We start from the raw sequence: 26914 nt of genomic DNA on the forward strand, positions 1-26914 counted from the left end.
ACGATGGGTAACCGGAGATTATTGGGTTGGATTCGTTTGGCTGGCCCAATCGTTAGAATGAGGGAGTATCCAAGCGGATTGATGCTCTAAGGTCCTCGTTCGACTTCGGTATGAGAGAATGGGGGGTGGTACCTACAAAGACACTTCGATGCCAAAGTCAGCAAAGGGGGCAAAACAAGTCTAGAGAGTATTGGGCTTAGTGATACTTGAGAAGTGTCAGTGTATTTATAGTGGTGAACCCATAACCACCGTTGGTGTAGTTCCGTTATTCATGGGGAATAACCGTCCCTTTATCTTAGGGAGGTTGAGATATGGCTCCAGGAAGTGGGTAGAGAGATTTTAGGGGCAGTTACTCATTTGAATGGGTGTTTATCTGCCAGCTAATCTTCGTCCCGACTTCTTTAGAGCAAGTCGAGGTAGGAACCGACTTCGTGGGGTGAAGGTCGGTATAGAGCGAGGCTTAATCCTTTGGATTGGGCCTTTCGTTTGTACCTGGGCCTTATCATTGGGTCAGGGTATGAACATATATATATATATATATATATATATATATATATATATATATATATATATATATATATATATAGAAAGAGTTAGCTAACTTGTATCCTAAGAGAACATGTTTAGAGTATAATAATAAAAATTTTTTAAATTTTAATATAATTAGTATATTAAAAATAAAACAAAATCAATAATTTTTTGTCAAATATTTTTTTATGGTATTTTTAAAATTGGCTCTTATGCTATAGGTTAACAAAATTCTTAAAATATTTTAACACAAAATTTAATAGGTAATTTTTTTTAATGTGGGGGCAAGTATAATTTTTTAATGAGGATATATATATATATATATTTATACATATACTTTGGTATAGTTTTTCAAAATGTTAGTGGGGGCACTTGCCCCTACAACTTATATAGTGCATCCATTCGTGTTGGTAGGGGAGGAGACAGGGTTGAAGTTTTGGAAGAGGTGGAAGGTGAGGGGGAAGTGGAGCCTGTGGTTGAGATCAGAGTCGAAGAGGTGGAAGGAAGGAGAAAGGTGGTGATGGTGGTGGTGGTGATGGTAATGGCAGTAATGATAGTTGGTAGTTGGAGAAAAGAGTGGTGGTAGAATTTGGGACTGGAGTAGCTGAGAACATTGAGAGAGATAGAGAGAAAGAGAGAAAGAGAGAGAAATGGTAGTAGTGGTAGAATGAATGATAATTTGAAAATTTTATTTAATTTTTTAGGATTTGGATAATTTTGCTTGTAAAAGTCATTTTTATGGATAGATATGTAAGCGTTTCAACTTTATGGATAGAAATGATAGTTTACTCATTTTTTTAATTAAAAACTACAAATCAAAAATTCAGATTTGAGCAGGAGTAGAAAACCGAAGATTAAAAAATGGGTGGAGGTAAAAAACTGAGTATTAGTTTTAGATTAGGGTAAAAAATTGAAGGTCGTTTTTGGGTAAAAAGACAAATAAAAAATTTAGAAACCCCAAATCGGAGGGTCCAATTTGTTTGTTCAAATTTAGTATTAAAATATAAATTTGATCTTAAGATTTGTAATTTTTTTAAAAATAAAAATAAAAATTACAAATTTAATCTTCAAAGAAATAAAAAATACAAATCTAATCTTCATATTTATAATATTTATGTAAAATAAAAATAAATTAAATTTTTATATTATCAAAAAATATTACTTGCACTACACTACAAAAAGTAAAAAGCCACAATTTGCAAACAGACGAGGAAGAATTATTCTTGTTTGGACATAGTCATTGAAGTGAGGCCCAATGGACAACCTAATATTCTACAATATGTTGTGACTTGTATTGTGTGCCACTCATCTTGTAGTCTTGTTAGTCTTTTCATGTTTCAATTCTTCTACGTATTCATCCGAGTCATCATTATCCGTCAAAGATAATATCCGCACGTTCATCTATTCGATGTCTAAAATCTCAAAAGAAAAGTACAATTGTTATTTTTGAAAAACGTGAAAATACAATAATTATTTAAAAAATTTGGCTAACATCTATTTATGATAAGTTTATTATTAATAAAAAAAGTGAACTACCAAAAACGCCCTTAAATTATTCAATCACTAACAAAAAAGCACTTGAATTTTATTATCGACAAAAATACCTTTAAATAATTTAAAAATACAACAATACTTAACAGTAAACATATATTTTCAAAAAATATTTTAGAGATTGAATTTTGATGTGATTTTTTACAAGAATAATTAAAAAAATGAGATATTATTATTTTTAAAATTTGGTAATTTTTTTTAAGTATATATTTTTTTGTGATTTTTTAAAAGTATTATTAGTTGTTAACAAAAAAATTACAAAAAAAATATATACTCAACAAAAAATTACTAAATTTTAAGGATAATAATATATTATTTTTTTAATCATGCTTGCAAAAAATTGCATCAAAATTTAATTTCTAATGTATTTTTTGAGAAATACATATTTAATGTTAGATAATCTTACAAAAAAACTAACATTAAATATGTTTTCTCAAAAAATACATTAGAGATTGAATTTTGATATAATTTTTTACAAACATGATTATAAAAATGAGATATTATTATTCTTAAAATTTGGTAATTTTTTGTTATGTATATATTATTTTGTGATTTTTTAAAAGTATTATTGATTGTTAACAAAAAAATTATAAAAAAAATATATACTTACTGAAAAATCACCAATTTTTATGAATAATAATATCTTATTTTTATAATCATGCTTGCAAAAAATTACATCAAAATTAAATCTCTAAGATATTTTTTGAAAATATATATTTACGGTTGGGTATTGTTGTGTTTTTAAATTATTTGAAGGCATTTTTGTCGATAATAAAATTCGAGTGCATTTTTGTTAGCGTTTGAATAATTCGGGGACGTTTTTGGTGGTTAACCCTAATAAAAAATTTAAAATATTTTTATTTAATAAATATAAAATAAATATATTAAAAATTTAAATTTTTTATGTTTTTTAATAAAATAAGATCTTTAAGTTCATTTATTCGATGCCTAAAACTTTAAAAGAAAAGTATAATTATTATTTTTGAAAAGAGTAAAAATACAATAATTTATTTTTATAAATTTATTATTAATAAATAATTTTAAATATTTTTATTTAATAAACATAAAATAAATATATTAAAAATTTAAATTTTTTATGTTTAAAAAGAAATTTAATTTATGTCTTTAGAAGACATATTAGCAATATTTTTATTTAATAAATATAAAATAAATATATTAAAAATTTAAATTTTTTATGTTTTTAATAAAATAAAATCTATTCGATGCCTAAAACTTTAAAGGAAAAGTATAATTGTTTTTTTTTTTTTTTTTTTACCAAAAGATAGGAGACTCGAACCCGCAATTTTTTAATTGAGTATGGGGAGACTATGCCATTTAAGCTATAATTCATTGGTAGAAAAGTATAATTGTTATTTTTGAAAAGAATGGAAATACAATAATTTATTTTTATAAATTTATTATTAATAAACATTTTTAAATATTTTTATTTAATAAACATAAAATAAATATATTAAAAATTTAAATTTTTTATGTTTAAAAATATTTTAATTTATGTCTTTAGAAGACATATTAGCAATATTTTTATTTAATAAATATAAAATAAATATATTAAAAATTTAAATTTTTTATGTTTTTAATAAAATAAAATCTTTAAGTTATGCTTAAAACTTCAAAAGAAAAGTATAATTGTTATTTTTGAAAAGAGTGGAAATACAATAATTTATTTTTATAAATTTATTATTAATAAAAAATTTTAATTTATGTCTTTAGAAGACATATTAGCTATATCCATGTTTAAATGAGACAACCTTAATTTTTAATTGTTAAAATAACCATTGTTAAAAAATGCCCCCATGCAGGATCGAACTACAGACCTTCAGTTTACAAGACTGACGCTCTACCACTGAGCTATAGGGGCTTATTCAATTTTATTTTCCTCCCATTACATTATTTATATAATCATATGAGATATTTAGCCATTTTGAAAGAAATACAAATTGCATGTGAACTCAAAAAATACTACTATGAGCACCACCGGTATGTCTATAGAGTAATGTTCTGAAAACCGCAAAATCTGAAAACCGGGCACAAAACGATTCGGACAAACATCAAAACCGCAAAATTTAAAAATCGAAATTGAACCGGCCGATAATCAGTCGGTCGAACCGAACCGTGATCCGGCCGGTTTTTTGGTTGGGCAGCAAAACGTTGCCGTTTCAACCTCTGAACCCTATAATCAAGGACGAAATCCCTAATTGCCTTCTCATCGAGCTTCACTGCTTCAGAAGTGAAGTGAAGGAGTGAACTGAGAACTGAGAACGCCTCTGGCCTCTCTGACTCTCACACGGGTTCTCATCACCTCCGTCGAGCCACCGCCGTCAATCCTTCGAACAGCCACCTAATCGCGCAGCAGCGGTCGTTCCTTCGACCAGTGACCTCCGTCGCGCAGCAGAAGGTTGTTCGTTGGAACAGCCACCTCCATCGCGCAGCCGCCGTCGTCCCTTCGAAGGTGCTCCACCACTGCTTGGTCACTCGGCGTCGCTGTCTCCCACTCTCCCTATTGCATGTTCTGTTGAAGCCTTGAAGGTGCCTTCGAGCTTCCAGAGTTCCAGGTAAATTTTTTTTAGTTATGATTGTTTGATACTTTGATTGAATAACTGTTGCATGTCTCTGCTCCTGATGAGTTTGATTGAGTAGTTCTTTGATTTTGTGAAGCTCTGTGAACTGAACTCACTGAAGTGTGACATGATGAACTCTGAAACTGTGAACTCTGAAACTGTGAAGTGTGAACTCTGTCTCCCTATTTTATTTTTCTTTGAACTGTAAACTGAACTGTGAACTTTGGTTAATAATTGTTGTTTACTGATTACTGAAACTGAACTGATTTTGCTTTGTTTACTGAACTGGATTTTGTATTTTGTTGAATAATTGTGAATAATTTTGAATAATTTTGGATGTTGTTTGTTGTGAACTTGAGAGTTGAGATTATTGGGTTGGATTTCTGGTAATGTTTAGGTATGGATGAAAGTATCAACCTTTTACTTCTGATATGTTGTTGCTCTGTTGTCTTTAATATTTTTTGTTTTATTGTGATTTTTTGTTCTTGAACTTGTTAATTTGATAATTTGCTAAATTGTTAGGTTGCTGTGATTTAATTTGTTGGATTTTTTTATTCAAGTTTTGTTGTTGTTTATTTGGTATACCTATTATCGTTCTTTAGATTATTGGGTTGCTGTGTTTCCTTTTTTAATTGTTAATTTGTTGATTTTTTAAATTGTTATTGTGATTCTTGGATATAGATTGCTTTTGTTTTTTGTTATTAGGTTGTTGGTTTTTTTATTCCAATCTTGCTCTCTTTAATTCATTAAATTATTGCTATTGTGATTCTTGTTGTTGAGATTGTTCTTGCTAGTGAGTAGTATTAATTTGGATTTGTTGAAATTTGTTAGACTATAACTATATTTGGTGTGTTTATAATAGAGGAATAGAGAAAGGGGCAGCTAGCATTGTTTCATTGATTGTTGTTTCAATTTTGCCTCTTCTCTGCTGCAAGAGGCTCACCCTCTCACTAATTCGATCTTCCTTCTTAATTGTTGTGAATTTGCTTGTTTTATTGATGGTTGAATTATTCACTCTATACCTTATACTTCCCCTAATTCAATATAATTGTTGAGTTTGCCTGCATGTATATGATATCAGTTTATTTATATTTATTATTTTATTATAAAACGATTTTTTCGGTTCAACCACGGTCGAACCGGTTGAACCTATAAACCAGTAAACCAGTAATTAAAACGGTTCGATGACCGGTTCGATTTTCAGAACCTTGCTATAGACCACAGTACCACACCATCATCACAAGGATCCAAACCAAAATCCCCAAAAAAAACATGGACAAAGGCACAAAAACTATATAATATGAATTATGCATTCATCCCTCATATATTATTCTTAAGGTTATGGGTTAACTCGTTTAATATTCGGGCCTCAATTGCGGAGGTGAATAGCAGCGGCTAATGGAGGTGTGACGGGAGTGAGTGGAAGAGCCTTTGGAGTTTGGCCCCCGTTTGTAATGCTTCCCCCTAATGGTCTTTCACCAGCGATCCTTTCCTTAAACCTTAATATCATCAATCAGCAATCACGGTGGCTCGATTCTTCGAAGGGAGGGGACGCCGGAACCGCTGTGGAGGTCGCAGGGAGCAGCAGCGCAGACCATCAACAGCACCGCCTACGATATAGTGTTCTGCGACTTGATAGGGACCAGAGAGAAGCCGCAGTGGAGTAAAAGTTGCAAGGGTAAGGGACCAGGGTATCTGGGTTGGGTTCTGGGTCAGTTTTAGGTTGTATCCTTGTAGCCCATCATGGGCTTTGTCCAAAAAAAAAATGACTTCTGTTTGTGTGTCACAGTAACAGTGTGTGTGTCAGATGCCAAAACAACCTCACCTATCCATTACCCAATACTGCAACGGATTTCCCCAAATTCCTTGTAGCCCATCATGGGCTTTGTCCAAAAAAAAAAAATGACTTCTGTTTGTGTGTCACAGTAACAGTGTGTGTGCCAGATGCCAAAACAACCTCACCTACCCATTACCCAATACTGCAACGGATTTCCCCAAATTCTGACACAGGTTCATCATTCCCTCAAATTCCGTATTCAAGTAACTACCTCCTTATTCCCTAATTCCTATACTTCAATTCTTTACCTCTAAATTTTGTAATTAACGCACGCTTTTTAGTTTTTTCGGTTGAATTTCTAAGTTTATTCCCTCCCACGAAATTCTTACCCTTTTTATTTTATTTATTTATTTTTACTCTGCTTTCTTGCTTCTTCTGCAGCACAATTCACCAAAATAACTGCGGTTTTGCGATTCTGTTGTTGGGAGTTTTGCTGATCAATGGAAGTTTTGCTGCCAAAACTTCCATCTTTCAAGTTCTCAAGCCCCATTTGTTGCTGTTCAATAAGCACTAGGAGCTCTTCTTATGTGAAATTCGGATTCCGTCGATTTTCTTCTCTATCTGTTTGTGCATCAACCGCTAATGAAGCTGTAGCTGAACCATCCCTTGGTTCCCCTTCTTTGGGGCACACCACAAGACCCCATTTTCCTATACTTCACCAGGTGACTATTTTCTTATCTTATCTTATCCTCGCTTTCATTTTTTTATCCTTTGTCATTTATGTTTAGCCTGTGAATGATTAGAAAATGTTTAGATAAGATGTTAGCTTTTTAATTTGATATAGTTGCTAGTTGTGATGCACAAGCACTTCATTTTTACTCATGTAGGCATGTATATGTATCATATACATATACCTTAACCTTCTTAAATTCATGACTAATTTCTAGAAAAGTGCCGTATTTATGAATCATATTCGATATTTGCATTCTTATCTGTGCAACATAGTTCGCAAGTTTAGACAAAGTTTAGACCCACTTTGACATTGTGGAAACATTGAAGCTACGAAAGATAGTCTCCTTGACTGCTCACTTACTGAAGCTTAAATGTTCTAATTTATCTTTTCGTCTTTGCTGTATGTTGTGATTGTGATTCACATCCCTAAAGCTTGCATTTCTTGTGTAACTCTTAGTTTATAGAGGAAGAATGTGTTCATTTGATGGATGAGATCTACAACTTTTTGCCAAACCTTAGTCAATGGTTAAACACCTAATTCTCATATCAAACAATCGCTAAGTATTGTAGTAAAGTAATGTGAATAGTTATAGAATGCTTGAATTCCAATGCAAAAGAAATGTGGTTCAAAGGTTACTCTTCATTAATAAAAAAATTAAAAAAATGGTGAAAAAGTCACTCCATATGTTATTCTTTAACATCATAAAGTTGTGATACTCTCAAACTCAATTCGCAGGAAGTAAATGGCTCAAAACTTGTTTACTTAGACAATGCAGCAACTTCTCAGAAGCCTACCGTTGTTTTGAAGACACTGCAAAGCTACTACGAAGCATACAATTCGAATGTACATCGGGGCATACATTTCTTGAGGCAAGTATAGTGTAATATTAATAACTAAAATTCTAATTGCATAATTTGGTTGTATGTTTTATCTTGCACAATTTTTTATGAATACAGTGCAAAGGCCACGGATCAGTATGAAGCAGCTAGAAGGAAGGTTGCAAGTTTTATAAATGCTTCTGACTCCAGTGAAATTGTATTTACGAGAAATGCTACTGAAGCTATCAATCTAGTGGCTTATTCTTGGGGCTTGTCAAATTTAAAAAGAGATGATGAGGTATTTAATGATAGAGTAATGTTATACATCCAAGTCTTTTTATGAACCAAGTCCAACCAAGTTAAACAATAAGACTTGGAGTAATGCTATCTATAATATAATTGACTTTTGTTGATGTTAGACCAACTTGGTTAACAAAAATCATTTGGATGTGTAGCATTATTCTTAATGATATATATCTTTATGAATGTCAAATAACATAATTGTTCAAAAGCCTGAGATCATTTTGTGTGTCTTCTTAAGTTTTGAAGAAAGTATTAAGGATTAATTTGAATTTGCAAAAGGAATTCAATAATAGAAATTTGAATATCAAGAAACATTGGGTATCTTTTAGTTAATTAAATTTCCCTAGTCTTGGTGTCCTTGTTAATGTTTGTGTTCCACCATTATGTCCAAATCTTGCCCTCATCAAATCCTCCATTCTATATATATATTCTTACAGATTATACTTACGGTTGCTGAACATCACAGTGCGATTGTTCCTTGGCAACTACTAGCTCAAAAAGTTGGGGCTGTTTTGAAATTTGTGAACTTAAACCAATATGAAATTCCAGATATGGACAAATTGAAAGAACTGCTGTCAAGGAAGACCAAGTTAGTTGTTGTCCATCATGTTTCAAATGTGCTTGGTATGTTTCTTATTTCTTATTATGTTTCTTTGTGTTGATTGAACAATACTTCAATATGTATACCATCAAAGATCATGTGCCTCTTGGGTTGATGGCTTGATGAACTTTTTATGTCACAAGAAGGTCACTAGGTTTCTAAGCTTTCTATATGGCATACTCAATGTTCTTCCGCAAAACTTTTCAAATTAGGTATCACTTAGCGTTGAACATTCCAAATTAGTATTTTCCCCCTCATTGAACTTGAAGAAACATATTAGGTATGAAAAGGTAAGAGACGAAACCTATTACTAGGAGAGTCAATTCCAAAACAGCCAGGCTGCTGAAAGGATTGTCTTTAGTTTAAATGGGAGCTCTATGTCTCACAGAGGCTGATAAGTGGCGCTTGTATCAGCATTCTGTAGGGTTTGGTTTAATCACACTTTTAAGAACAGAGAGTTTACTTTGCAAATGAATTTGTAAAGTGGTCCTTAATGGAGTATGAAGTGGCAATCCAAAACTTATTCTATAATGGAATCCACAAAATCTGGTTATTCTATAAGTTAAAAAAAATCTTATTAATATCAAGCAGAAACTAATGCTTAGCGCAGTACTCAATTCCATTACAACCTTAATAAGGTTAAATATCAGTGCATACATCGTATATGAACTGTAACAGCATCCTAATTTCTCTTGCTGTGTTTTTTCAATTTTTAGACTTCTATTTTATGCAGCATTGCAGCTGGTAGTACTTGTTGCTCACTTTTGGAGTTTATAGCTAAAATGAACTAGTTTTGATATATTTGTACAGCTTCGGTACTTCCTGTTAGAGATATTGCTAACTGGGCTCATGATGTTGGAGCAAAAGTGCTTGTAGATGCCTGTCAGAGTGTTCCACACATGACAGTTGATGTTCACAGCCTCAATGTTGATTTTCTTGTTGCTTCTTCTCACAAGGTTAGGATTGTTAACTTATTTTTGCTTGTATTTCTTTGGAACAATTATAATAAGTTTGTCAAATACTTCTTCCAGATGTGTGGGCCTACAGGTGTTGGATTCTTATATGGTAAAATAGACCTCTTGTCGTCCATGCCTCCCTTTTTAGGTAAGTAATTAGACATGGTATTTCCCTTGTGTCTTCTCGTTCAAATAGGAAATGACTATAAAATAAAATTGAAGCCCTATTTTTTTTTTGGAACCATGATTAATGATATTGTCTTTTGAAGCTAATATACTGATGGCAACCTCGGCCTTTTCTTTGTCTAGGTGGTGGTGAAATGATTTCAGATGTATTTCTTGATCATTCAACTTATGCTGAACCTCCATCCAGGTTTGTGAACTTGCTTTTCCCCGACTCTTATCTTATGGATAGTCTTATGTGACCTTGGGTGGAGATCACAAGTTTGATGAAGAGAATTTGTGGTTCTATTAATTTGCATGTCTATGTCTAATAATTTCTTTGCTTCTATGTTTTTAAAATTAACTCTGGTCAGTGTTACTGACAGATTTTAACTTCTCAATCCTTTAACTTCAAAAGGATCAACCATCTACAGTTACTGTTAGTAATAGATAATAAGTGATAGATAATATGTAGTTGTTGTTCTCTTTGCAACTTTTTTCTGTTTGGCATACTATTAGTTGACTCTGTCTAATTATTCGATGCACTCTGATTGTCCTAGATTTGAGGCCGGAACACCAGCAATTGGGGAAGCAATTGGTTTAGGAGCAGCAATTGATTACTTATCTGGGATTGGTATGCAAACCATACATGATTATGAGGTAACTTAGGCTTCAATCTTTTAAAGGACAAGCTATTTTATGATTCAAAGAACAAGAAAGATACATGCTATGAATTTATCAAAAGCATTAGCAAGCTTGATGTTCCTCTTAACTTTTTTCTCTTTCTTTTGGGGGGACAACCCAAAAAGGAAAACTGATAGAAATGGTTAACAAAATGCGTTCTAAATGAAAATGATCTGTGCTTATGTGAGAGAAACTGCACTGTAAATTAAGTTTGATAAATCTTTCTACGCATGTGCTTAGTCACATATGTTGATGTTAACAGTTTGTCTGGTGCAAGGTTAACTATTTTGATTCCAATGAAATGTGAAATTTCACAGGTGGAGCTGGGAAGATATCTTTATGAAAGGCTCCTTTCAATCCCAAATATTCGCATCTATGGGCCGGCACCTTCAGAAAAAATTAAACGAGCTGCACTTTGTTCTTTCAATGTTGAAAATATTCACGCAACCGATCTTGCAACATTTCTTGATCAACAGGTAAGAGGATAAAATGACCATCCCCAGTCCCCACACGCAAAGTTCTCTAAGAACCATTTTTTTCAAGAAAGAAGCTATAGATAGCAATCATGATGATCTTTTGCAATTGTATGCCTGCTAAAAAAACGTACTATTTAGCATTTTTGGAATTATGATCAGCATTGCATTGAGCATGTTTGGAAATTATTTGTCTTGAATTGCAATTGATGATGTAACATCTTTTCAGCATGGAGTGGCTATCAGATCGGGTCACCATTGCACCCAACCCCTCCATCGGTACTTGGGAGTCAATGCAAGTGCACGTGCAAGTCTCTATTTCTATAACACTAAGGAGGATGTTGACAATTTTATCCAGGCCCTCAATGACACAGTTAACTTCTTCAGTTCATTCAAGTAATCAGAATGTATTGTTATGTAAATCAATTTTTCTTTTTGTATGTCATCTCACTGTTAGGTCAATTGGTAGGGACGTGCTATCTCAATGTTCTTGAATTAAATTCCTTCTAATGATCTTAGTGGTGGAGGCGTCTTTTAAATTTTGGGTTTCATTGTCTAAATTGTGGAACACCACATCATCAACCTCCTAAACTTGTATGTATAATAAAATTGATGCTGAATTTCAGTATCGAAACAAAAGAATGATGCTTAGGCATTGTTTTATACCTAGTCAATATTTAAAATCAATTGTAGCTTATTGGAAGTTGGAACAGGTACACATTTGAGCACAAGAGATGTTTATTAAAATTTAAAATTTCTGATACTTTTATGAACTTTATTCGTTCACAAGGATGTTAATCCATACTGTCAAAAAAAAAAAAAAAATAGATGTTAATCTATGAGAGATGATGTGTTATATTGTCAAGCAGCACAGGCAATGGAGAGCCCTGTAAATTCAAAATTCAAAGACATGCACCAAAAAATCTATTCTATATATGTTATTGATTTCTGTCGAGTTATTTTGGTTTCTTAAAAATATAATCTCAATAAATTTTTCATGTAAAAGATATTAGGTAAAAATGTGATTTTATAACCACGTCTTCAAAAGCTGTTTTTGAAACTACTGTTTAAAAAAAGCTTAAAAATAAATACACAATTTTGTTATAAAAAATACAGAAAATTTTGTAAAAAAAAAATACATAAATCTTTGAAGAAAAACACAAAATATAGAAAATTACATTTTTTTTTCTATTTTCTATTTTTCTCTCTCAAAGAACAAGAGAAACAGAAAGAAAAAAAAAAAATCATCCTTTTTTTTAATTCTACTTATTTTCTTCTGTTTTTTATTTTGTTTTCTAAACAAGAAAGTTGAACAAAGAAAAAAGAACGTGAGGGGAAGAAGACAAATGGATCATGAAGGGAGAATAGAGGAAGAATGAAGCTGAACTTTAAGTTGCATATTTTTTTTTTGTTCTTTTTGACTTTTGGTTAAATGTTTAATTAAACAATGACTTATTCATTTAGTACCATTCTATTTTTTTTCTCTCAAATATTGTTTGATTTTAATTACGCACATAATTATGGAAATATATTTTGATTTTATATAAATGAAAATCATTGGATAAATGATCCTTATTAATTTCTTTTATTATACTGTATTTTCACTAACAGTTGTTCTTTTTTTTTTTCTTTTTTTTTTGAGAAGGGTTGTTAATGAAAAATAAATAATATTACCTCACTTGACAGTTGACACTTAGTGCTTGTTTGAGGTCGTTAAGTTGATAAAAAAAAAAAAAAAATCTTTTTTCAATAAAAAAAACCTTTTCTTTTTTAGCCTGTTTGGTAAATTTTTAGTAGTAAAAATAAAAGTATTAGAAAAATAAAAAAACATCTTTTTTTAGAAGCTACAATTTACATCTTTGTTTAAAAGATCTTTTTTCTTAAAAAAAAAGATGTTTTTCACATAATAAATAAACAAAAAGTATTTTTATATGGTTATACACAAACATAATTGATAAATAAAAAGATCTTTTTGCATGAGTTATCCAAATATAAAATTACTTTTACTTTTTTATAAGATCTTTTGAAAAAAAGATAACTTGAAAAAAGATCTTTCCTCAAAACTAGACATATATTTAAAACAAAAATACTATTCGTATACTAAAATTAACCACTAATATATCTGTGTTTAAATATGTTCCGGACCTGGCATATGGGGCCCCAAAAAGGCCAAACAACGACCCGACTCCCCGGCCCAAATCCTCCCTACGGCTCGAACTGGCCAAAAAAACGGAAATCTCTAACCACATTCAAATTCAAATACTTCTCTTATCTTAGCCAAAAAGATAAGATAAGATAAGATAAAATAACAAGACAAATTATATAAAAGGGAGTCAAGGGCTTCCTCAGGTACGTTACACACTCCTAATCCATACATATACCTCTTAGACTCATTATGACTTGAGCATCAGAGTGTCTTTGCAGGTACCACCTCCCGCTGCTCCAAAGGTTCGATCAGGTCATCACCAAGACTGGCGAGTCCCCAATCCTTCCCTCAACCGGTACTAGCGAAGTCTTGTTCATTGGCGCCATCTGTGGGGACATGCGAAACCTTGATAGTATGACGGACGAACACGAAGAGCAGTTCTCAAACCTCCACGAACTAGATCCACCAACTTCTCCCCTCCCCAGCAAATGAGCCACGAAACAACGACTACTCCCAACCCTGGGGAGGATAACCAGCGTCGTCCATGCCCAGCCAACCCATAACAAGCAACAGCCATGAGTACACGACCGCCGAATAATTCAAAAGCAATGAGTACAAACCCTAGAAGGCCGGGTCGCCTCTAAAAAACGGTACCAACCCGAACGCAGAAGCAAAGAGGTCTCCCGAACCATGTCACGAAGAGAGGCAACTAGAAGGCGCATGAACCGCAGCAGATCCCGGGAACCCGAACACCACCGCGATGATGATGAAAGGAGATACCAGAGATATTCTAAGCAAAGAAGGAGCGAACAGGTGATAATAGGAGCTATGCCTATTCACTGAGAAAATCCTAAAGGCTAAGTTACCAAAAGGTTTTGACAAACCAACTGACATGAAGTATGATGGCACCAAGGACCCTCAAGAACACCTAACAGCATTTAAGGCCAGGATGAACCTGGAGGGAGCAGCCGACATAATTCGTTGCAGGGCCTTTCTGGTAACACTAGGTGGACCAGCAATCAAATGGTTCAATGCCCTCCCAAATGGATCAATATCCTGTTTTGACAACATCTCCGAAAAATTCATGGCACAATTCATCACACGGATTGCGAAAGCAAAGCAGCTTATCAGCCTGCTCAGAGTCACTCAACGACTAGACGAGCCCACAAGGAAAATACCTAGATAGGTTTAACGATGAGTGTTTGGAGGTTAATAGGCTAATGGAGTCGGTGGTCATCCCAAGCCTAACCAACGGGCTGATGAACGAGGATTTTTGAAAACACCTCACAACCAAACCGGTTTGAATCATGCACAAAATCCAAAACGTAGCAAATGATTATATAAATGATGAAGAAGTGAGTCAAGTCCTGGCAGCCAATAAACAGCACCACGGGCACACGGCCCCACGGAATAACCCACCACCCAAAAAATCCCCCAAAGAGAATTTCAAAACCACTGCCCCCAACCGGCCGCCTAGAGTTGAAAAGTTTATGACCTATACCCCTCTGCCAACCCCGATCACCGAGATCTATCACTAGATAGCGGAATTGGGCATCCTCCCAAAGGCCAGACAATTGAAAGAGCGCACAGGAAGTACACAAAGTCTGTACTACGACTATCATAGAGGATACAGACACAACTCAAGACTGCTTCGACCTCAAAGACACTCTCGAGGAAGCCATCCGAGATGGCAAACTCAAGGAGTTTGCCAAAATTATTCGAGAGCCCAAGATGATTAAAGGGAGAAGTCACCAAAGCGAGAAGGTCAAAATCCCAAAATGGTGAGACCGACACATCGTGAAAGCCTAGAGGCCGACCCGACAATAATAGTAAATGTCATTACCGAGAAAGATGCATCTGAAAAATCCAAATCCTCATTAAAAAATGATCTCCAAGTGCTGGCTGTAAAAGACGAAAAGAGAACCTCCTCCTTCCTGACCACGATAACATTCTCCTCCGACGACTGTCAGAATAGCACCTCAGTGGAAGATGCCACATCGTCATATCAGCTAAAGTCAGAACTGGTTTAGTAAAGTGCATACTGGCAGACACCGTTGCCGACTCCAACATCCTCTTCAAGGGAGCCTTTGACAAGTTAGTATTTTGAAACGAAAACCTACAGAGCTACTGCAACGGAGTAACCACACTTGGAGACAATTTTCTCAAACCGGACGGCTCCATAGTGCTACCAACCACCACCGGAATCGGCATCCAGAAGAAAACATACTTTCTGAGTTCATGGTTTTAAATGACTATATAGCTTACAACATCATCCTAGGGAGGAAGATAATCAATGACCTCTCTACCACCATATTCACTAAATTCCTAATCATGAAGTTCCAAGCTGATGACAAAACCATAGGAACCATACACGGTGATAGGGACATCGCTATGGAGTGCGACAACATTATCCTAACCCTCCGAAAACGGTCCCAAGACGCGGAAGAAATTTTCCTAGCCAACCTGAACACCCGACAAGACGATCAGCCCTGACCAGAAGTAGAGGGAGACATGGAGCAGCTACAAATAGGGCAAACCAAGGACGAGTTCACCTTCATCAACAAAAAGCTTCCCTTTAACCTAAAAGGGGAACTCATGAACCTCTTAAGGAAAATAGAGACATCTTCACCTTCACTCTTGCCAATATATCGGGAATAGACCTGGACCTAATGTCTCACAACTAGCCATAAACCCCAAGGCGAAGCCGGCAGCCCAGATGAGAAGGAAGAATGTCCTCTAACCAAACAAACGAAGTTAAAAAGCAAGTCAAGAGCCTACTCAAAGCTGGCTTCATCTGGGAACTACCTTACACGACTTAGCTAGCGAACGTCGTGTTGGTAAAGAAAACAAACATCAAATGGCAAATGTATGTTGACTACATGGAATTAAATAAAGCTTGTCCAAAAGACGCCCTTTCCCTACTAAACATTGCTGCCTTGGGACACTAGTACCTCAATTTCATAGACGCATATTTGGGGTACAATCAGATACCCGTGCACAAGCTAGACAAAAAAAAAAAAAAAAACAGCATTTGTAATGATGACATGTCACCATGTCATGTTTTTCTATGCTTATTCATACAAGAAATTGATGATTTGTGCTTGAATAATGAATGCTTTTGTACTTAAATGGTATATTTCCTTGATCTTTTGATTTTATAAATCTTGTAGGAAGTAAGAAGAAAAAGAAGCAAAGAAGCACAAAATAAGCTAAAAAGGAGAAAAAAAGAGCTTTGGGGAACACTTTGAAGTTGGAGCACACTTTGGAGCCTTAGGTCACGTTTTTAAAGCGTGGCCCATGACCAAATTAAAGGAGAATAGGCAATCAGCACACAAAGCTCCGCTCTTGGCAAGAGCAGAGCTTTATCGTGATGTTAATTGGGCTTTGAAGCAAAATTTTCGCTAAGTTAAAACCTGGGCGCTCACAGCATGACCATGCCTCCTTCCAAGGGCTATAACTTGAGCTACAGATGTCCGATTGATGTGCTTCCAGTTGTGTTGGAAAGCTGACATTCAGAGCTTTCCAACAATATATGGAAATTTATATTTGGCACAAAATTGAGGTACGAATGAAAGGCATCTTTAAGAGCAAAAAACAAGCAAAAATATACCAAAGTGCAACCACCAAGGTTCGAAGCTGGAACCTCACTCCAAAGCAAAGTAGCGCTCTACATCATTATTGTGCTCCGCTCTCTTGGAGAGCATTGTCGTGCTCTCTCCAAGAAAAATTCAAAGGAAAATGTTTGCTAGTGAAGCCACAAGGATTTGAACTTGGGACCTCACCCAAGCAAAAGGAGTGCTACGCTCTTGCCAAGAGCAGAGCGCTACTCTCCTTTTTGACACGGCCCAGGGAAGCATGTCACGCACAATTTGGCACGGTCAAGGAGCTTGGTGCGCACAAGGCAACACAAGCAAGCCATGATGCTACGCTCTCACTAGGAGCAGAGCATTACCCTGGGAGCAACACCCATGGGCCAAAAATTCAATAAAAATTCCATTTTAATTCAATGCTCCAAACCAATTAAACCAAGGCCAACCAAACCCATTTCTCCTCAAATCCAAAGCAAGCAAAGCCCACATCATCACTCAAAGGCACAAGAACAAGCTAGAATTAGGATTTTCATTTAATTTGTTTTTCATTTCAATTTCATTTTATTTTGTAAAAAGCCTATATAAGGCATCATTTCCATCTTTGTTAGAGGAGCTCCATTGGAGAGTATAGAGGTCAGCTCCATTAGAGAACTCTCTCTTAGTTTTCATTCTTGTCTTGGATCTTGGGTGGAGAATTGAAGAAATTCTTTTCAATCTCACCTTGGGATCTTTTTGTTTATTTTTCTGCATAATTCTAGAAACTGTGATTTGGATCCAAGTTTTCTTTACTGCTTTCTTCTACTTCTTCTGCAATTTAATTTTCCATTTCTTTTGCAATTGTTCTTGTTGGATCAAGGAAGGATTTGAGATCTAGACTTATTTTCTAGTCTCTTCCACTCCTGAGATCTTCAACTTTCTCTTGAGCCATTGCAATTGAGCTGCATTTTACTTTCTGTTTCATTCCTCTTCAATTTCCTTTCTGTTTTAATCTTGAGAGCAAGTGAGCTCTTGGCTTCCTTTCTGTTTTTAATATTTCATTGAAATTATTAATTTTTCTTTGAGAATTCAAAATTTATCTAAGGCTTCTTGCTGATTTCCTCTTTTGCTACTTTTACTTTTCTGCAATTTCCTTTCCTGCATTCTGCAATTTCACATTTCTGTTCACATTGAGCTTGGTTTAATTTCCTGCACATTTATATTTTCCTGCAATTTAAATTTCCAGTTGCTTGATCTATTGCTTTCTTTAATTTACAGCGCCCACTCCCTTTTACTTTTCATGCAATTTACTTTTCTTGCAATTTAAGTTTCAGCTATTTTACTTTCTTGTTCTTTAAGTTACTTGAAATTTTATTTTCTGCATCTTTAAGATTCCTGCAGTTTACATTCTGTTGGCTACATTTCACCCAAATTTCACTTCAATGTTAGCTTGACTAAACTAATCACCCACTAAAGTTGCTTGATCCATCAATCCCTGTGGGATCGACCTCACTCTAAGTGAGTTTTACTACTTGATGCGACCCGGTATACTTGCCGGTGAGTTTTGGATGTTGGAATTCGTTTTTCCACAAATACGCCATCATGTAACACCCGAAGGTACATACTGCTACACAGCCATGCCCTTTGGGCTAAAAAATGCGGGTGCCACATACCAAAGACTCGTCACGAAGATCTTTAAAGACCTCTCCGGAATAAAACTGGAAGTTTACATTGACGACATGCTATCCAAAACAGAAACGAGCAAAGAGTTTATTGATGATCTCAAACTTATATTGGGTACTTTGAGGAGACACTGGATGCGCCTTAACCCAGCAAAGTGTGGATTCATAATGGAGGCAGAGAAATTTCTGGGCTTCATGATCCCACAACAGGAAGTGGAGGCCAACCCAAAAAAGTTCCAGGCCATCCTCGAGATGAGTAGTTTTGCAAGTCTCAAGGGCGTCCAAAGACTGATTGGATGACTAGCCGCCCTCTTGTGCTTCCTCGGAGCCTCGGCTCAGAAGGCTATCCCCTTCTTTAAGCTTATGAAAAAGGGTACAAGTTTTAAGTGGGAACTTGAATGCGAAAATGCCTTCCAACACTTCAAAAAAATAGCAGAACCTCCCGTACTCTCAAAGCCCAAGCAAGAGAAACATTGTACCTTTACCTCTTCATAACAGAAGAAGCGTTAGCAGTGGCATTAATTCGGAAAGACAAACAAAAAACACAAAGGCCAATATATTTTATAAGTAAAGTTCTCACTAACAGATTTCCAAGCTTGGTGCTCTATTCCAAGGCTTTCCAAAACTACCAATCAAGCTCCAATACACATATATATAAGGCCTAAGCCACAATATCACACCCAAACACAATAACTCAATCACTAAATCACAAAATTCCAAGTTTTTAGCTTAGGTGAGAATCTCACCTCACCTAAAGATCAAGGAGGCAAGAACAAGCCTTCCCTTCAAGTTAATTTGATCCTATAACACAAAAGAGCTCACAATTTCAACATTTTTGCCCAAGAAATTCCAAAATCAAATCTGGAAGAACAGAGGTGAAACATGGCTTACCTCTTGCACAAACTTATTGGCTTTGTAAAGCTCGACGCCGCGGTCACGTGGCCACAAACGGTGCATCGATCGAGCTCCGGATCAAAAGTTATGATCAATGGAAGATTAAGGTGAATAGGAACAAGGGTTTCATGTTTCTCCCCACCCCCTTTCCCTTTGTGTTCAGCGTGTGTGTTTGTTTTGGAGAGGGAGAGAGCCGAGTTTTCTCATTAAATGAGAGCTTGGCTGGGCCCTTGGGCCCAACATGGGTCCGGTTGGCTCGGTTTGGCCCGTTTGGCCCAATCTTGGACCGATTTCTTTAAAATTGGTGTCAAAATTCTCGTTTTGATTTCTTCTATCATATTAAACCAGAAAATTAGTATTTCTAATTTTCTAGAATAATTTCTAATTTGTGGGTTAATTATATATTAATTAATCGGGTTTTACAGGCTTGATTCTCAACCCAAGGAGAGCCTGTACACTTGGGATAAGGTAGTAACTGGATTTTTATCCAAATTCTTCCCACCACAGATGCTGACCAAGCTAAGGGTGAATGTTCAAACCTTCAGGCAGAGAGATGGTGAGACCATCTATGAAGCCTGGGAGAGGTACAAGTTAATGACCAGACAATGTCCTCCTGACATGTTTTCTGAATAGACCAAGCTGGAGATCTTTTATGATGGCCTCTGTGAAATGGCTAAAATGTATTTAGACAACTCTGCAGGTGGTTCATTACACATGAAGAAGACGACAGAAGAGACTGCTAAGCTTATTGAGTTGGTTGCTAACAACCAATATCTTTACTCCCCTAATAGGAATCTTATGAACTCTGGGGCTTCACAGAAGAAAGGAGTTTTGGAGGTGGATATTTTGGATGCTATTCTTACACAGAACAAAGCCATGTCTGAATAGATTAATATGCTTACTCAACACTTGAATGGGATGCAAGTTTCAACTGTTAATGCTCAGAATGCCCTTCAGGAGGCTCCATATGACATGAATGGTGGCTTTAATCAAGGAGAGAATTATGACTATGCTCAATTTCCTCCTGAACAGGTCAACTACATGGGGAATGCTCTTAGAAACCCCAATAATGATCCATATTCCAAGACCTTTAATTAGGGATGGAGAAATCACCAAAATTTAGGGTGGAGAGAGCAATCTCAGAGGCCACAGAATTTCAACAATTCTTAGGGCAGTTTCTATTAGAATAATTTCAATAACTGCCAATTTTAGTCGTCTCAGCCACAACAATCTCAGTAAGCAACTCCTCAACCTCAGAAGACTACTGATTTAGAATCTCTGGTAGTAAGCTTTGTACAGGCAACTAGAGCATCACTCAAGAACTTGGAGGTTCAGATGGGTCAAATAGCCATAAAAGTTGTTTAAATTAATCAGAGGACCACGAATAACCTTCTTGGTAACACAATTCCAAATCCAAGAGAGGAGTGCAAGGCTATCACCTAGATAAGTGGACAAGAGGTAAGTATGGAAACACAAGTTACTGAGGAGCCGGTTGAAAAAGAAGCTCCAGAGCAGACTGAAGACACAGTAGTACATGCCCCTCCTAGGCGTGCAGACAATCCTTTTCCAGTCACTCTTGACACACATCCAACATTACCTAAAGCTCCTGAATACAAGCCTAAGATGCCATATCCTCAGAGACTTCAAAAAAGACCAAGGACAAGAAGTTTTCAAAATTCTTGGAAGTCTTCAGAAAGTTATAAATCAATATTCCTTTTGTTGAGGTTTTAGAGCAAATGCCTCTCTATGTTAAATTTATGAAGGAGTTGTTGTCAAAGAAGAAGCCTTTAAAGGAGATGAGACAGTGGTCCTGACTAAAGAATGTAGCGCTATAATTCAGAATAACTTGCCAAGGAAGATGCTAGATCCAGGGAGCTTTCAAATTCCATGTACCATTGGGAGCACCACCTTTGAGAAAGCCCTATGTGATCTGGGTGCAAGCATAAATCTAATGCCCTTCTTTGTGATGAAGAAATTACAAATCCAAGAGGCACAACCCACAAGGATAGCATTACAAATGGCAGACAAATCTCTAAATCCTGCATCTGGATTAGTGGAGAATATCTTGGTCAAAGTGGGTAAGTTCTTCCCACCAACAGATTTTGTGATTCTTGACACGGGGGAAGATGAGAATGCCTCTATAATTTTAGGAAGGCCATTCCTAGCCACTAGGAGAGCTCTAATTGATGCAGAAGTGGGTGAATTAGTGCTTAGAGTGCATGATGAGCAACTGGTATTTCATGTCTTCCAAGATGTGCATTCAGCAGGTGAGGCAGAGAGGTGCATGCAAACTGAGCTTACTGATCCAAACCTTCAAGAACCCCATGATGATGCACCACAGGATCTGCAGCTCAAACCTTCTTTGGTGACAATCAATAAAATTTCTCCTATCATCAAACCTAAGTTTGGTATCGGGAATACATCATCCACTAAGGAAGAGGCTCCCAAAAAGAGGAAAGTACCCAGAGGATGGAGAAACAAAAAGATTCTCACTGAAGACTTCTCTCTAGGAATGAAGGTGGTATTTACTACAAGCCCAATCCTGCCTCATACAGTGAATAAGATCCTGTCTCTTGAGCATGTAGAGTTGATCCATGAGAGCACAAGAAAGAAATTCACAGTGAGAGGTGGAGAGCTAAGCCCCTATGATTACCCTCATCCCTAGTGGAACTGACCGTCCAGCTAATGACGGTAAATAAGCGCTTGTCGGGAGGCAACCCGATGTTTTCGTATCCTTAAGTTTGATTTTTACTTTGATTTTTAAATTTATTTTGTTTGAGTTTCTACTGTTTTTCTTTTGTTTTATGTGTATTTGGATCATGCAGAGTGATTAGAACAGCAACAAGTGCATTCAGACAGAGTTTTGGACACCCTGGAGGAGATTGGTGCGGACATGGTAGCGCCTAACTTTACCTTCTGAAGTTAGGCGCCACATGCATATCAATTTTAAAGGAGAGCTGCTGGAGGGGTGGCGCCTAACTTCACAATTATAAAGTTAGGCACCAGTCATGCGTGCAAATTGGAAGTTTGTTGCTAGATGGGTGGCGCCTAACTTGGCTCCATGAAGTTAGGCGCCTCCAATGAAGAACTTTGGCCAATTCTTACTGCAACCCCAGCGCCTAACTTAACTTTTGTGAAGTTAGGCGCCACAAAAAAAATGGGGTGGCGCCTAACTTGGAAAATCCAAGTTAGGTGCGAGGGAGGTCATTGCATTCGGTACATATGGCGCCTAACTTCAAGTTTCTCAACTTAGGCGCCAGGAGAGGAACACAAGCATAGGCGCCCCTCTCCCCAAGTTAGGCGCCAGCTTCCTTGTTTCCTATATCCATATAAAACAAATCCCACCTATATCTCACCCAAATCACAAGGATTCGGTCCCCCTTCCAACACAGATTCCCTTACCCTTTTTTCATGCATCCCCCCACTACCTTCCAAAAACTTTCCTTTATTCCCCAAACACATGATCCCACAACCCCATCCAACCCTTTCCAACACACCTTTGACTAAAGCCTACCCCCCACCCGTGACCCATTCTCATACCAACGTAACCCCATCCCCCATTATTTAAATATATATACCCCAATATATATATATAAAATTCTAAAAAAAAAAACAAAAATATATATATCAAAAAATAAAAAATATTTTAATTAATTCTAACCTCTCTTGTCCTGTTATCATTTTCTTCTTCTTCTATAATAATTTTTGTTTTTACTCATCCGTGCACTTTTTATGTTCCTCCCTGTTTTCAGTTTTTCTTTGCTTGAGGACAAGCAAACTTTTAAGTTTGGTGTTGTCGCTTCGCTTGTGGCTTTTCAATTTATTTTAATGGCACCAAAGGGAGGCGAATCATCTTCAGGGAGGAGCACAACTTGAAGAATGAGACGGCCACTAGGATAACTGAGGTGGTTTAGTCCCTTTTTCACTTCCTATTCCCTTTTGCTACTATTATGTTATATTCCTATTTTCTGCTATTTTATTTGAGTGTCTGCATGATCTTTGGTTATTTCAATTCTTAGGTTCTAGTTTAATTTTGCTATTTTTAATTCTGTTATTTAATTTTAGTTCTAAAAAGTTGTCTCATGTACCGTTCACTTAGCTTGAATCCAAAGAGAAAAAAAAAAGAAGTGATGTATTGCATGAGAAATTGAGTTTATATTAAAGAAGAGTCTTATTTACTTAATATGTGGTGGTATTATCTGTAATTCTGAATGCATGATATGAACAGTGCATATTTGAATTTGAATCAAAGGATGTTGGTGCATGAGGAACAAGAATTTAGAGAACTATTATGAATTCTCTGAAGTAAACAAAAGCTTAATCCTTGAAGCAAAAGAAACAGCAAAAGAAAAATAAAGAAAAGCAAGGTCTAAGGCTCTGAGCATCAATGACTAGAAAGGTCAAATATGATTAAAAGCTCAAAGAGTTGTTTTCCTAGTCATATGCTTGTGGTATAAATGTGTCAAGTAATCTTTAAGACAGAGCACTAAGAGTCGAGATCAAGTACATTTAACAGAGTACACCAAAGGCTTTGAGCACCACTGTCTGGGAGTAACTGAAAGAAAAACCAGAACTAAAAGAGAGTTCCCCAGTTAAGTGCTTATGGTATTTTTGTGTCAAGTAAAGCTTGAGACAAAACATTTAAAGTCACGGCTAGGCTCAAGGTGCAAAGCACCAAAGAAAAGAGAATGAAAGAAATTTTGTTGTGTTCAATGATTAATCCAAGGTAAAAAGGCCAGAGAATTCATAATATTATCCGAAATCTAATTCCTAATGACAGTTACATTCCTCTGTTTCAAAGGATAGTGAGATGCTAAAACTATTCAGAATTGCAGTATATAAACTTCACTTTAAGAAGAGACAGGAGCTTAATTGAACACTCACTTCTCATGCAAATTCACATCCTAAGCCTATATTAGTTTTGGTTGCTTGAGGACAAGAAACAATTCAAGTTTGGTGTTGTAATGCGTGAGCATCTTTCCTATCTTTTCCTAGTGAATTTGCATTTGAATTGTTAAGTTTAATCAAGATTTAAATACTTTTTAGCCAATATGAATGCTACTTTGAGTTTTGTGTAATTCTGTTTATTTCAGGTAGCATTTGGATGAATTTGACGGGGTTTTGTTGAAAAAGAGAAGAAAGTGAATGATGCTGTCAACCATGACCTCCTTGCACTCAAACGGAAATAACTTGAGTTACAGAAGTCCAATTAACGTGATTTCAGTGGCATTGAAAATCTAACTTTCAGAGCTTTCAAACGATGTATAATATTATACACTTCTTCTCCAGCATATTCGGCCATACTAGCGCCTAACTTGGCTATTTTCAAGTTAGGCGCTAGAAGAAGGATTTGCGCGTAGATTGCTCGCTGCCAAGGTGGTGCCTAAATTGGAATTTCCCAAGTTAGGCGCCAGATACAAGACAAATCTCCAATTTCTTGCTGCCCCCTCCAAGTCTAACTTCACAATTGTGAAGTTAGGCGCCAATGCAAGAAAACGCAATGGTCCCCACGCTTCATCAAGGATTGCACGAGTGTTTTAATTAATTTTCATTAAAACTTTAATTTATTTAAAAATAGAAAAAGATATTATTTAGTTTTAGAAAATATATTTTACATTAATTAGGATTAGATATAAAAAGGAAAAGAATCAGCCCTTCGGGCTCTTCTCTTCTCTCTTACCTCATTCCGCACTTTAGAGTTTTTCAGAATCCTTGCTTTCTCTCTGAACCATGAGCAACTAAACCTCCACTGTTAAGGTTAGGAGCTCTGTTTACTGTATGGATTGATACTATTAATTTTCTATTTTAATTCATGTATTGATTTCAATTTCAAGAATTGTTTTTGCTCTTCATCTTATGAATCTGGGTGGAACGGAAGTATGACCCTTATTCTAATTGAGTTCTTGTAATCCGTAGAAAAGCAATTTACCTGAATAATAGCTTGAAAAGAAATTCTCCTAAATCACTAATTATCTAGACTTAACAGGATACGTGACATATAATCCTCTTATATTTTGATAATTAGGATTTTTGTGGCACATAAACTAGTTTTGAACTTAACCCTCTAATCGGAGTCAAGTGACCAAGGAATTGGCGGTTGATGAAGGTTAGGGGAGACAAAAAAGTTTTAAGGAATTAGGGTTTAGTCACTTATAGTTTGCCACGAATTGAATCTTGCATGATTAAAGTAGTTAGTAAGAAAAGTTAATCCAGAAAATAAATATCTCTGAAACCTTAACTGTTTTACTCATATATTTCACAACCCATTTACTGTTTGCTTTCTGATTTTTTGAATTTACTGTTTAATGCAATTGAGACCCAAACACTCTTTTCTGCTTGTCTAACTAAGTAAATCATTCAATCATTGTTGCTTAGTCCATCAATCCTCGTGGGATTGACCTTCATTCACTTGAGGTACTACTTGGTACGACCCGGTGTACTTGCCGGTTAGTTTGTGGTATTCAAATTACGCACTAGAGATTAATCACCATCATTAATTACAAAATCTTCCTCCTTCTCTTATTGTTCAATGAAACCAAGAGGAAAAGAGAGAGAGACCGAGCGTGAGAACCACCATGACTGGAAGACTTCGGCGCTTGATTTCTTGAGCTCCGTAATTCTAATAAAAAATCTAATATGATAAAAGTGTTCGTATCTTCCTCCTCTACACGTTGGCATCACTTTTTTTTCGGTGGAAGCTGACGGTGACGTAGCTCCCCTTTTCTCTGAGTTCAGCCAATTGGAGTTCTAGGAGACACAGACAATTTCTTACAGTTTTCCTATTCAGCAACTCGGTCATAAAATTTCTCCAGAGTTTCTGTTGTTTTGATTTCATATGCAGGTAGGGTATTAGTAACTTTATAATAATTAAATGTGAATTTGATAAGTGAATGTTGATTTGATTGATTATTGTTTGAGATTGACTAAGTTTATGTTAAATTATTGTTGAATTATTGTTGTTTGCTTGAGATTTTGGATCGGCTATGTATGAACGGCCAGCTGGGGTGTTTTAGTGATTTTTGGGTTGGAATATCATTGAGAATAAAGTACAGATTAATGAGGTTTGATGGTCGAGAGATTAAATGAAAAACGGTGAAAAATCGGTAATAGTAAAGTTTAAAAACGGACTTAAAACTCAAGTTGAAAACTTGAAGAATTTTGGAAATGAGGTTCAATCCTTTGATAAAGTTATAATCAGGGAATTAAGATTTATATTCGAGATTGAAATAGTAATTTAATAAAAACTTGAAGTTAGTTTTGTAATTATATATTTTTTGGGGTATTTTAGGTAATAAATAAGAAGTTTAGGGGTAAAATGGATATTTTATAAAAGAAGCAAGGTCATTTTGGTAATTATATTATATGTAAGAATATTTTAATAAATTATAAAATATGTTGGGGTGAGAATATAAATATTTTAGGAAGCTCAAAGATATAGAATAATTTATAAAGGATTAAGAA

At 35.6% G+C, this 26914-nt stretch overlaps 1 protein-coding gene and 1 non-coding gene across 9 annotated transcripts; one reads left to right on the plus strand and one right to left on the minus strand.

Annotated features, from left to right (window-relative positions):
• Positions 1 to 3886: 3886 nt before the first annotated feature.
• TRNAT-UGU (transfer RNA threonine (anticodon UGU)) lies at positions 3887 to 3958 on the minus strand. The gene has a single exon. It is a non-coding gene; the product is annotated as a tRNA-Thr (tRNA).
• A 314-nt stretch (positions 3959 to 4272) lies between these two features.
• LOC112727077 (cysteine desulfurase 1, chloroplastic) lies at positions 4273 to 11834 on the plus strand. 8 transcript variants are annotated; one of them, XM_072208975.1, is made up of 12 exons: positions 4302 to 4652; positions 4756 to 6336; positions 6877 to 7157; positions 7904 to 8037; positions 8125 to 8284; positions 8727 to 8913; positions 9701 to 9846; positions 9922 to 9994; positions 10156 to 10219; positions 10569 to 10668; positions 11010 to 11168; positions 11395 to 11834. In XM_072208975.1, exons 3-12 carry the CDS (start codon positions 6936 to 6938, stop codon positions 11563 to 11565), a joined length of 1416 nt encoding a protein of 471 aa, XP_072065076.1. In that variant the 5' UTR covers positions 4302 to 4652; positions 4756 to 6336; positions 6877 to 6935; the 3' UTR covers positions 11566 to 11834. The 8 variants fall into 8 exon arrangements, with proteins under 8 accessions (XP_025632478.1, XP_072065076.1, XP_072065075.1 ...); XM_072208974.1 differs by having other exon boundaries at positions 6048 to 6336; XM_025776694.2 differs by having other exon boundaries at positions 4303 to 4652; positions 6040 to 6336.
• The last annotated feature ends 15080 nt before the right edge of the window (positions 11835 to 26914 follow it).

Source organism: Arachis hypogaea, chromosome 12 (assembly GCF_003086295.3).
Source record: "Arachis hypogaea cultivar Tifrunner chromosome 12, arahy.Tifrunner.gnm2.J5K5, whole genome shotgun sequence".
NCBI classification, from domain to species: domain Eukaryota; kingdom Viridiplantae; phylum Streptophyta; class Magnoliopsida; order Fabales; family Fabaceae; genus Arachis; species Arachis hypogaea.